This window comes from Montipora foliosa, chromosome 1 (genome assembly GCF_036669935.1).
Source record: "Montipora foliosa isolate CH-2021 chromosome 1, ASM3666993v2, whole genome shotgun sequence".
Lineage (NCBI taxonomy): Eukaryota > Metazoa > Cnidaria > Anthozoa > Scleractinia > Acroporidae > Montipora > Montipora foliosa.
In genome coordinates, this window is record NC_090869.1 from 23,177,304 (window position 1) to 23,189,803 (window position 12,500).

General features: G+C 40.8%; 1 protein-coding gene across 2 annotated transcripts in view; it reads left to right on the top strand.

Moving 5' to 3' along the window:
• LOC137993753 (uncharacterized) overlaps nucleotides 1–12,500 on the top strand; it is a 22,724-nt gene that overhangs the window by 5,338 nt on the left and 4,886 nt on the right. For both annotated transcript variants that reach the window (XM_068839771.1, XM_068839764.1), the window contains exons 4-6: nucleotides 7,070–7,432; nucleotides 9,475–9,617; nucleotides 10,339–11,817. In XM_068839771.1, coding sequence (XP_068695872.1) covers nucleotides 7,070–7,432; nucleotides 9,475–9,617; nucleotides 10,339–11,817 — 1,985 coding nt within the window. The remainder of the gene's footprint in view (nucleotides 1–7,069; nucleotides 7,433–9,474; nucleotides 9,618–10,338; nucleotides 11,818–12,500) is intronic.

The following is a 12,500-nucleotide window of genomic DNA, read 5'->3' on the forward strand; positions in this document are numbered from 1 at the left end:
AAGCTTGGATTGGCCAAGCTTGTTTATGAAGCAGCAAAAGAATCTTGCTCCCTAAAAGTCCACAATTTATTTCCCAGTGAAGTATGGTTGCAGACCCCTCCAGAAGCGTACCCTTTTGACAGATGTGGTCCCTTCTCTGCCTTCTTCTGAAATTTAGCTACTTGAATGAATTCTCACCAGTGAAAAACCCATTGGTGCTCAAAAAAGTTGTTTATACAAGTCAGGGTCCAAAATTAACTTTTTTGTATGGGCGCCAACTGGCGGCTAGATAAAAATTTTCGGTCGCCAGATGGCAAATTGTGGTTGCCAAAAAATTTCGCCTTTCTTTGTGCCTGAAAAATGCATGTTTTGGACATTTTTATGGATAGCAGATAGCAACGACAGCGCAGACTGGTGTACATGTCAGGGCTCGAAATTAACGAAAAAATCCAGTCGCATTTTGCAATAAGATACAAAAATTTAGTCGCAAAATCGCAAATTCTAGTCGCAAAATCGCCGTGCTGCATTGTGTTGTCAGCGGTTTAGCAAAAAAATATGAGCCCGCAATACTTGTGTGTAAAGAAACTGCTGAAAATGGCGAATGATCGAAGGAATGGAGCTGTGCACGTAACATCGCAGCTAAATTACTATACAATTACGCTACCTTCAGTGAAAATTCACAGCGAGAAACAAAATAATTTTGTCATTTATTTAGATATTTATTTATTTTAACAAAAGTAGCAGCAAAGTGGCAACTGCTAACCCTTTTGTTTCGAAAGAACGAAGGTGACAACAAGTCGCAAATTTGCGACTTCTCCAGATATTTTAGTCGCAATGGGAAACATTTAGTCGCAAATGCGACCGTATTGGTCGCAATTTCGAGCCCTGCATGTCAAGTGGATCTTTTGGAGAGAAAATGTATCCAACCTCAAATGCAAATAATTATAGAAATCCACCTGCCCCTTTAGTTTGTTGAAAATTTCTGCCACGGAAACAAAAGTCACGTTCTGTCTCGCACAAGCTGCCATGTTGTTACCGTGCTACATTCCTTGCACCAGTCCCTTGAACCTCTTTACTGAGTCATCACAAAAAAAATGTGACAGCTTCCAACGTTATGTAGTGAGGAAGGTAGTTCACGGTAAAACTCCTTTCATTTTTAGTTCAAAACCATCGGCAGGACAAAAAGTAAGACACTTGTTGGCAAACGGTTCTGAACTTTATATTGTCAAACAGATATCTCTGGATGAAAAAGTTAACAATAGCAGTTGTGAAATTCTGGTCGCCAGTACTCAATTTTTAGTTGCGTTGGGCAGACCCTTTTATTATGTCAATCCTTATCACAATTTTTCTGTCCTACAAGGTTTGCACATGCCATGAAAGTTTGTAAGTTTGTAAACCAGTCCAAAAAGAAATACTTTTCCTGAAAATGCATTTGGTGCTGAATAAAGTCTCGTTTTTATTGTTAATGATTGCATCCAGCCCAGATTGTCAAATATGTGTAGCTTATGGTGAAACAAAAAACAAATGTAGAGTGGCTCAAGGGCACTTCCCCCCTGGGTTTTTTTTTTTTTTTGCAAAAGAAATTAAGTCGAGGTGTTTTAAACAACCAGGCAAAATCAACAATCTTATTACCACTGCCCAGTCCTTAAAGGGAACCTCCACTTCAACAAAAAATAATTTTAAATCACCGGAAATAACCATTACAGTCAAGTCAGTCAAAAGTATTTTCAAAGAAAGTGTTTGTATCTGAAATAAATCAGTTTTAGAATCACCTATTTTTGGTTCGGTTTAAACTTATTCAGTAGTAAGATTGGAGGTGCCCTTCAAAGAAAACCTTGGGTATTAGCCTTTTGCTAATGCCCAAGGTCCTTTTTCAAAAGCCGGGCAACTAAACCCGTAAATTTGGTTGCCCTGGTAAATGCTTGGTTGCCCACTAGGAAAGCCCCTATAATGTAAGCTGTGTTGAGATGCATTCACATGGCGTTGGGGCTGGGTATCCCATCGTCCCAAGTGTGCGCCTGTGGCTTTTTGACGGAAACTGAATAATTATTAATTGATCGCCCGAAGCACACAAAACTTTGATTGTTATTTTTGAAGAGTTCATTTACCGGGAAGTAGGGTTAAGTTTCAGTTTAGTTACGGTAATAGCACGTCTCTGAAAGTTGACCAGTTTCTGAACATCGATTTGTTCAGTTTCAGTTTGCAGAAACCCGCCACAGAAATCGAATAGTGTAATATCCTTATGGATCACAAAGAAGCTAATCAAAACACACTCCTAGTTCACACTGTTCCTTACACAATCACTCGCCCTATGCCCACTCGATCACCAGGTTCCCGCGCTGGAGAGATCTCAGATGTAAATACAAACACTTCATTCTCCTTCTTCCTTCTTAGTACAACAATAAGCGTGACTAATGTCCCTCAAGATATACTGAAGACTAGTTAAAACACAATATTACTTACAATAGATGACTGCAGTCACTGCAGAGTCACTGTCACAGCTACATGGTGACATACTCTTTTAGTCTTTTGGGGGGTCGAGCTACTCTCCCTGATCTCCTTGGCAAACGCTCGGCCTGAACTGGGCCTTGCTCCTTAACTGGATTAGCACTTGCCTCCACTGTTTGATTGGGGGAGGCTTCCTGTCCAAAGGTCTGCTTGGGTACACTGTTTCCTACCAGATCTGAAGAGTCTGGTTCCCCTGGATCAGTAACTGGGTCCACAAATCGCTTAACGTGCTGGATATTTCTCTTGTACACTGCACCTTGCGATGGTTTTAACTTAATTTGGTCTCCATGATGTTCAGTCACCTTGTAAGGCTCCTTTTCATAACTTGTTGAGAGCTTGGTCTCTTTCCGTTTCTCAAGCAACACCAACTCTCCCTCCTGTACATCCGGCTTATCAGCTGCCTTGTGGCTCTTGTCAACTTAATCTGTGCCCCTCTGTTTTTTCCATATCCCGCACCTCTGGGTGTGTCGCCTCGTCAGAATCGTCAAAGTCGGCTAGCTCTGGTAACTTTGTTGACAGTTTTGGTCCATACAGCAGTTCTGCTGGACTCTTACCGGTCATCGTGTGTGGGGTGGAACGATACGCCAGGAGGTACTTGAAATGTTCAATTCAGATCTCCAGTCTTTTTTTCTCAGCCTGGGCTGCCTTCATTGCCTTCAACAGTCAGTAGTTTTGCCTTTCGATTTCTCCATTTGCTCTTGGCCATAGGGGTATCGTCAGTCTACGCCTGATACCCGTTTCAGTAAGGTACCCATCCATTTCTGAAGGAAACCATCAGAAATATAACTAGCTATTATTACAATAAATACAATTAAAAACAATTAAAAAAGAAGAAAACATAAGGTATTCAAAATGTTCACTAACACCAACCGGGACAAAGAAGACGTCCCCCCTGGCCATGTTGGTGGATACTATGTCATCCACACATGGACAGGATGAACTAATTCTTTGCCCGGGTTGTGCAATTGACCGGGGCTTTATATTTATGCTTATTTTATGGCTCTTGTTTGTTTCTATTGATTGGAAAAAATCGTTCACACAATTATTGTTGATGGTGTAGTTCTACAGTTGACAGTATTAACTTATCTAATCCTGCTATATAATCATATCCGGGCAATATAATTGAAATGGCTCTCTTTTCAACTCGTCTTAATTCGTACTTAAGGTACCTAGGTAGAGAATTGAAGTATCTCACAACCCCATAGTCCATTACTGATCTAATGCAAGTCACATAAAAAAGAGAAAGATCTTTTGGAGCCACCTTAGCTCCCTTTAACTGAATTAGGAAGTAGATTCGTTTGTTAACTTTCTTGATTACATTATCAACATGTTCGTTCTATGTCAAATCGTTACCTATGGTAACGCCAAGTAACTTCGCTGATTTTACTACTTCAATCTCATTTCCATTTATGATAAGTGGATCAAAAGTTGGTGGCTGCTTGGAAAAGGTTATTCTTAGCTCCTTACACTTATCAGGATGTAACTGGACTCTGTTCTTATTGGACCAAGTAGTAACTTCATTAACTATACCTTGTGCTTCACTTACACCACCCTTAGGTACGATTTCAGATGCAGTCTTATCATCTACGAATTTCCAGTATGATGGAGCACCATGCTTCAAATCGTTTATCATTAATGCAAAGAGCCAGGGACATAATTTGGTGCCCGGAGGTACACCTGATGGGACGGAACCCCAGTCTGAATAGCAGCACTCCATATCTGGAAAACTGCTTGTCTAAGCACTTAATGATCACTTCCGACATAGTAGAATAGATTACGTCAACTTCCACCCTGGGACTGAAATAGTCTACCGAGAGTAACAGGTGCTTCCCTGTTGATAAGGGCCCAAATAACTCCAGTGCCAGATCTTACCATGGTCTCTCTGGCAACCGTGTTGTCTTCACAGGTAGAGTTATAGTCTCTTCTTGTCATGCACTATCAAATCATCAGCAATATTCTGAACCCCATCAATGTCCGAGACCACTTGTCTTATCATCTGCTGGTACTTCTCAGGAGCAGAGTTCACTCCAAAGCTCAGTCTCTTCTACTGAAGCAATCCCTCATGGGTAGCAAATGTCGTAATGTCACGTGACTCTTCGTCCAATTCAATCTGGTGAAATCCTAGGCGAAGGTCCAGTTTTGAGAACACTGCGCTGCCATTGAGGTTTTCTACCACTTCATCAAAGGTTTGTATTGGTATCCTCTTGCGGATAGTAGCCTGATTTGCTTTCCTCATGTCCACACATAATCTGATATCTCCCTCTGACTTTGGTGCAACCACCACAGGATTTACCTAGGATGTCGGCCCATCCACCCGTTCCAATATATCTTTGGCAATCAGGTCCTCACCTTCACACACAAGGCAAAGGGGGCACGTCTTGGCTTCTGGGCTACTGGAGTTACCTCCGGATCCACATGTAGCTTCAGCCTGTACTCTTTCAGCTTGCCAATTCCACTGAAGACCTTTGGATGCTTTCTCTGAAGAGCTGAAGCCAAGCCCTTACCAACAACATGACACTCAGCTGATTCACTGCTGGCGCTCAGGCCAATGCAAAGTAGACCAAGATTCCTGGACGCTATATGACCCAGTAAGACACCTTCCACTCGTGGTGACCACGAATTGCGAGTTTATCTTCTTGGTTCCAACTGACAGCTCCACTTGAATTTGACCAACCACGTTCAACTCCTTCCCACCACATGCATACAAACGTCTGTGGCAGTTATCTAATTTCACATCAAGACCTTTTGCTTTGAGCTCTTCGTACTTACTCATCCCCATGAGGTTACTTACAGAGTCAGAATCAATAAGCACCTTTGTGCTAATGCCATCAACACAAATCTCAATCATGGGCTCATCACAGCTAATTGTATGGCATATTTCTTCTTTCGTCTCAGTCACCAAAAATGCGAATGCACAATCCTCATCACTCCCTGAATCCTCTTGATTCCCCACAAAATTAGCTACGTGTTGTGGCGGTCCCCTAGAAATCCTTTGTTGCTTGCTCGCTTTTCCTAACCACATCACTATCCCTCTCACCTTGACAACACAAAGCAAAATGTCCATACCTTCCACACTTTGCACACTTCTTTCCTTTTGCAAGGCAGTTCCTATCTCTGGCCAGGTGCCCCCTCTTCCACATTTGTAGCACTTTCTCCTGTTTTCATTCGTCATTTGCTGCCGCTCCTTAACCATATTGATACTGTTTCCGTCGGCCACCGGAGGGCTTGTTGTCATGTTTGATGCTTGTCTGCCGGCGACTTCCCATGCACAAGCTTTATCCAACGCCTCTTCCAGTGTGATACAGTAAATTTCTCTGCTCTAACAGCTTTCTCTTGAGCTCAAAATCCGTTAACTTCTCTATCAGCTGATCCCTCAAACTATCATTTAAACTCGTCCCAAAATTGCAATGTTGTGCCTGTTTTCTCAATTGAACCATAAACTGGTCTGCGGTCGTCTCTTCCTTTGGTGCCATTTGGCGAAAACCGTGGCTCTCATATGGTATGTTTTCTTCCACGTGAAAGTAGGAATCTAGTTTGCAAATCGCGATTTAAAAGCATTGTCACCTGTCTCAGGAAGGGGACCAGGGTCTTGCAAGTCTTCGAAGATGTCTTGTACCCCCATCCCAGCAAAATGTAAGAGCTGGGAAGTCTTGTGAGCATTGTCGATGCCTTTCCCCTCGGCATAGTATTTGAAGGCACACTTCCATTTCTGCCACTTGCAAAGCAGATCCCGAGAAATCCATAGGAAATAAACCCCTGTTGGCCATCCTCCTCATAATATCCTCATACATTGTAGATCACAAAGAAGCTAATCGAAAGCACTCTCCTAGTTCACACTGTTCCTTACACAATCACTCGTCCTATGCCCACTTGGTCACCGGGTTCCCGCGCTGGAGAGATCCCAGATGTAAATACAAACACTACAAATAGTTACAGTTGTATTGTATCATCATTGTAAATAAAACGTTGATTACCCAATATGCGGTTTCTGCCATAAACTTTGAAGTCGTTGATGCTTCAACTGTTCATTAGGGGAAGTCTGGGTTTAAATTTAAGCATTTTTGATTTCCACTGCCTACAGTACATGTTTATGACGTTGTCTCTTGCATTTTCCTATCTGAAAATTTTTTGTAAAAGCCACAGATATTCAAAACACAGGAAAATGCTCAGGTGCGGCAAATTAATTATTGTTAACTTTACACCAGTATCGGACATTGACATTAGAAAACTGAAAGGTCTTTTGGGTGCTGCTTATGTAATTCATTTTCTAGTTTTGGCTGGGTTGTACGGTTGTTTTTTCTTCAGGCAACCAGGTAAACTTTTTGGTCGCCTGGGATGACCGGACGACTGCTAATTTCGAGCACTGTGGTAATTCATGATCCAAAGACTGTATGAACCCTGAATCCAGATGATCTTTCTTTATCGTCCTATAATAGAGGAATTTTAGGTCTGAATATCAAAGATTCAAGTATGCAGCATACTAAACAATGTTGTTTATTAGTGAATGTGATGATTATGGCAATGATGTAGGGCTGATAATTTATTGCCAATTACTGTTAACTGCATCTAGCTTATTTTTTAGCTAAGAAATACTGTGGCTCAAAGATTTCAACTACACCACCTCAAGCTTCAAAGCCAACAGAATCTGGACCCCGGGGAAATTATCCTCTCACAGAACGACAACAACTGCAGTATCTCCTTGAAGTGACTGCTAAAGAGGCCAAGCAAGACACTGGTTCCAGCAGCAATGAAGATTTGCCAACAGTCAGCAACAAGTTAAAGAAGAAAGATGTCAGCAGAGATGATAATCAGTTTGAAAGCAGAATCAGGAAGAGGAATGAACGAGGGGAAACAGCACTGCATGTTGCTGCTATTAAAGGGGATATGGAGGATGTTGGGGGATTAATCAAAGCTGGTGCCTTGGTTAATGCTAAGGATAATGCTGGTGAGATTTAGGTAACATTTCTTACTTAATTTTGGAATCCCAGGATGACTTGTTGCTCTGTTTGTTGATTATATTGAAAAACCATGATGAGAGATCTTGGAATTGTATACCCCAGCAGTACCAACATTAATATAAGGTAATTGCAGGATTTCAAGAGCAATGTGGAATGAATAAGCACTCGTAAATGTTTTCAAAGACTGACAAACATTGTAGGTTTTGAAAAAATTGCAAGTGCTTATCCTATTCGTGCACCTGATCATGACGTCATGGTGGCCATGCTGATGAACTGGGAATTTGGTTCTATTCTTATGCGAAACACAAGGGACATCTTGCTTTTGTTTTATACACCTACATGGCGTCTAATCACGTGAGTGCAAGCCGAGAATTTTTTCCAAATTGCACAAGAAAAATCATGTGATTACTCATTAACCCATTGACTCCTGGGTGTTCCCCGTAGATGAGTAAAATCGTCTGGCGTTAGACAGAGTAAAATCTTAAGTATGGCCGGTTTAGGGGTGAAAGAGTTAATTAACTAATATTATACCTGAAAAAAATCAAGATATCTTTCCTTATTATGCAGAAGCAATGTGTGCATACCACACAATCATGTAAGAACTGTCATCCAGTGCTTGCATTTGATTGGCTCTGAGTTTTTCCATCATTGACCAATCAGAATGCTTTGTTTATTGTTTCGGGGAAGTTGGGAGAATTCTCGACAGTTATGCAAACCATTGACTGCGTCTCCAGTTTGCATAACTGTCTTGAATTCTCCCAACTCCACCTCGTGTTTAGATGAGGCAACGGAAACATTGAAAACGTCCTCTATTGCTTAATTATAAAATAATTAGGTTAGTACGCACACTCTCATCGGTCAATACCAGTGTTTAGGTGAGAGTATGGAAACATGGCTGTGACATAACACAAATTTTGATTGGTTATGTGTTGTCAGACTTGCGTTTTGATTGGCTGGTAGGAAATATGAGCATGTATCAAGAAAATCTGTTTCAATCTAGAAGTAAAAATACCAGCATTTTCCTTCATTTGTCGAATTATCTTTGAGAAATATTTTATAAAAGCATTAGAGGACTTTTTTCAGTGTTTCCATAACCTCATCTAAACACTTAGGGGAGTTGGGAGAATTCTTGACAGTTATGCAGACACTCGACTGCGTCTCGGGTTTGCATAACTGTCTCGAATATTTCTCAACTCCCCCTCATGTTTAGATTAGGCTATGGAAACATGGAAAACGTCCTATATCGCCTAATTAGTAAATACTAAAACAGTGGATACATTGAACTTGCACGCTGATTGGCAATTCGTGCAGAATGTGCACACAAAAATGTTGTCATCTTTGCAAGAAAAAATGAGTTAAAATCATCTTTTTGTGCTATATTACCTCACTGTCTTAGTATATACGAAAACAACTATTCATCACAGTGTTGATGGCTAGTGGTGGATATTTACCTTGCCATTTTGCAGCGCGAAGCGGCTCTGTAAATATCCACCACTAGTCACCTTGACTTTGGTGAATAGCTGCTAATTATTGTAAACAAGACATCAGGTAAGAATGTGAAATATAGAATTGTGTACACCCTTTAATTTCCCTCCCAGTAATGCTGTCATGGACAATAAATGTGCCAAACATTTTGCAACCTACACACACAAATCTGTCAAAAAAGGCTGGCGATTGGCATTTGCGAGCTACCACTTACTGGTAGAAAGAGGCAACGCAAGCGATGTCTGACATTTGCAGTATTTAAGTCTAAGCATCCATTTCAAATAGTGCTGATAAACAGTATTTAAGTCTAAGAACCCATTTTAAAATGGTTAGCTTTCAGTAATTGTGATTTAGTCTGCAGTCTGCAAATGTCAGACGCTGCAACACAAGGGCTGGTTGTGCACAAAGCTCTTAATCTCAAGGATTACAGTAATCATTTTGTTCTGTGCCAGTGTCTTTGATCCATGGGCCAGATTACCCCATTTCCTGAAGTACCATTACCTCTGTGAACAGGTTTTTAGGCAACATTTTAATTGTTTTTGAGGTTGGACACCCCTTCATGAGGCTTGTAACTATGGTAACCTCAGGATTGTCCAGGAGCTGGTTTGGTCTGGGGCCAATGTGAATAGTCCTGGTTACGAGGCTATCACTCCATTACACGATGCGGTGATCAATGACCATGTGAAGGTTGGTGTTATTCACTGTCACGCTGTCAAGTTGTTGACTCTTTTTAGTCATTGTAGGGCAACACTCGGGATTTTTTTTTAAAGGATCCAACTCCACAACAGGATAATACAACATCTCAATAAAAGCGAGGCCAATGATATGATTCCGAAATGACAGAATACCCCAATAATAATTATTGTGACAAACATCGTAAGCTTCGCTAATACTTTACATACTCCTTAACGTCAGCATCACTTGTGTCCAGAAATACAGGCAATAAGTTGTTGTGATATGTAATAGATTTTCTTGGTGCATTTTTTGGCAGTTGGCGTAAATCTACATTTTGTTAGTATATACTTATCTGTTTGTTAAATATACTGACATGGCTCTTAAATTGTGTTAGTTGCTATAAATATACACTTTAAAACTTATTTAAAATTGCCATTTGGTGCCTCATGTTTTTAGTTTATCTCTTGCATGATAAATACAATTACATGTATGCGGTTCTTAAACAACAACAAGCAAAATCAAACCCTAACCATAATGCTAACTGTTGGTGTTTAGACTGTGATCTTTATTTTGATCCGATGTCATCCAGTTAGCTGCATTTGGTGACATCGGTACCAATTAACGCCTAAATCACTATAATAATTATGTGTACTTGGCCGGTGAGCCGATTTGTTTTTCTTTAGCATGATGAATTGTGTCAAAAACTGAGCGTTCTGCCCTTGTTATTATACAGGTTGTCAAGTTTCTTTTAGAGAATGGAGCAGATCCTAAACTGCGAACATCACAAAACTACAGCCCAGCAGAGTTAGCAAGATCTGCAGATGTTTTTGATCTTGTCCGTTCTAAGCAAACCTCGCAGAACAACTTTGCTTTCGGAAACCAAGAATCGCAGTTTTGTTATCACCCTTTTAAGTTGGATCAGACTGACTTAAATTTCCCAGGATACACACCAAATGGAGTGGATATGTTTAACTGTGATAGTGAAAACTTGCACGATGTCATTTTTGAGCCAAGAGTGAATATTGATGCAAAGAGTGATTTTCCACTTGGTAATCCGTACAGGATTTCTCAAGACAAAACAAGTAGGTATCCTCAGGATAATGTTCACAGTTCTTCAGGAAAGGAACGCGATGAACATTTCTTTCATGAGCAGAGTTTTCAAAACAACTGTAATTTCTCAAAAAATTCCCCGCAGTTTTCCACTGTTATGGAATTTAAGGAAAGTCAAGAAAGAAAAGACTTGTGCACAAGCTTGTCATCATTCGGTGTTCCAGAAGGGATCTACACAAGGCCTGAACTTCGTCACCGGTCTTGGAATGATGCTCACTCTACAGAGGTGGATGGCATTCCTAGCACAGAAGTTGTGAAGAAATCTTGTGTTACAGAATCTGCCTCTGAGAACCTTGTTCAAAACCATACTAAGGAAACTGCATCAGACACTCGGTGTTCAAACAGTTTAGAGGAAGCAATTGTAGCCGAAACTCTTGTCAGGATGAATAAAAGAAAACAATTTGCCAGAAAACCTGGTGTCACTGTCGTATCGGAAAGCGAGGAAGATGCAGTTGTACCAGAAAGGTTAAACGAGTGTCTTGACAAAGCGATGATTGAGATTTCAACCTACTTGGGGACCAGTGAAACTTTTGATGCACAAGGGCCATCCACTGAATGTGATGTGACCAAAGGCGGGTTTGGTATGTTACAAAAAGATCGAAGTTCCCCTGGTGATACGACATTTCCTCCTAATAAAACTCCTCAAGGGACTCCATTGAAATGTGATTTAGGTCCAAAAAGTCAACCTGCCCCTCTTGTTCAGAATCACAAAACAGATCAGAGGGCGAGTGAGAACGATGTTCTTGTTGGTAATCTAACCCAGACTGGAACTGGGCGTGGCAATGGCTTCCAGCCTACCATGAATTTCACGAAAATCAAGCCAAGAAGTGAAAGGAAGAAGGAATGTTTTGGAGCTGAGAAAAGCAACAGGTTTGGGAGACGAAAAAGGGCACCAACGAGGTCCTCTGAGAGTAGTAAACATGAAATAAGGCCAAGCTTGGAAGAGGAAGAATGCTCAAACCACCTTCGAAATGTTACTTGGAGGGCACAGCTGCCCAAATGCAGATACAACTTATCAGATATTTCTCCTCGTGTTCCTGGATTTGAAGACTTCGTCATAAACAGCAGATGTGGACCAACGTCGTTATTCACAATGAACGAGGTCAGTCATTGTTCAGAACCATTTTTGATTTGGCAAGTTGTAGGCGGTCTTTTCTTCCAAGCTTTTAAAATTCATTAAGATTGCTATAATCAGCGTAAATCAAACCTGAATTCTTGTTCCAACTGTTCCCCATTAACGAGACAGAGAGGATATTACACGGTCGCGGGAACATATGGACTTTTATAACGAGCTCAGCGAGTGAGTAAAATGGTGGGTTTTTTTAAAAATTCATATCTTTAAGCCACCGTGTAATTTTCTTTTTTTACATAGAGCAAAAAACACCAAGCACAAACTTTATCGCGAATTCTTGCAGCTCGGTGGCTGGAATTTCTTCAGTTTTTCCCATTTCTTCGGCTTCACTTGCAACGAAATCCTTGAATAATTTTAAGTCGTATGAAGTTTCTTTTTTGTGTTAGCATTTTTGTGTTCCTCAGAGAAGGATTTTACGTCAGCTTCAGAGAAATTCACGAATCTATCGCTCGCCGACTCGCTTGCCCATCTCACTGAGTTAGAAATCCTTCGTTTTTACGGAGATTCACGTGAAAAGTTGTTAAACAGCTGCAAAAATGCTGTTTTAAACATTTGCTTATTATCCTTGTTGCTTCAAAACGCAAGACATACCATTTTAAATCACTCCAAGCGTATTCTTATTCCGGAATACGGTCAATCGAACGCACCCTAAG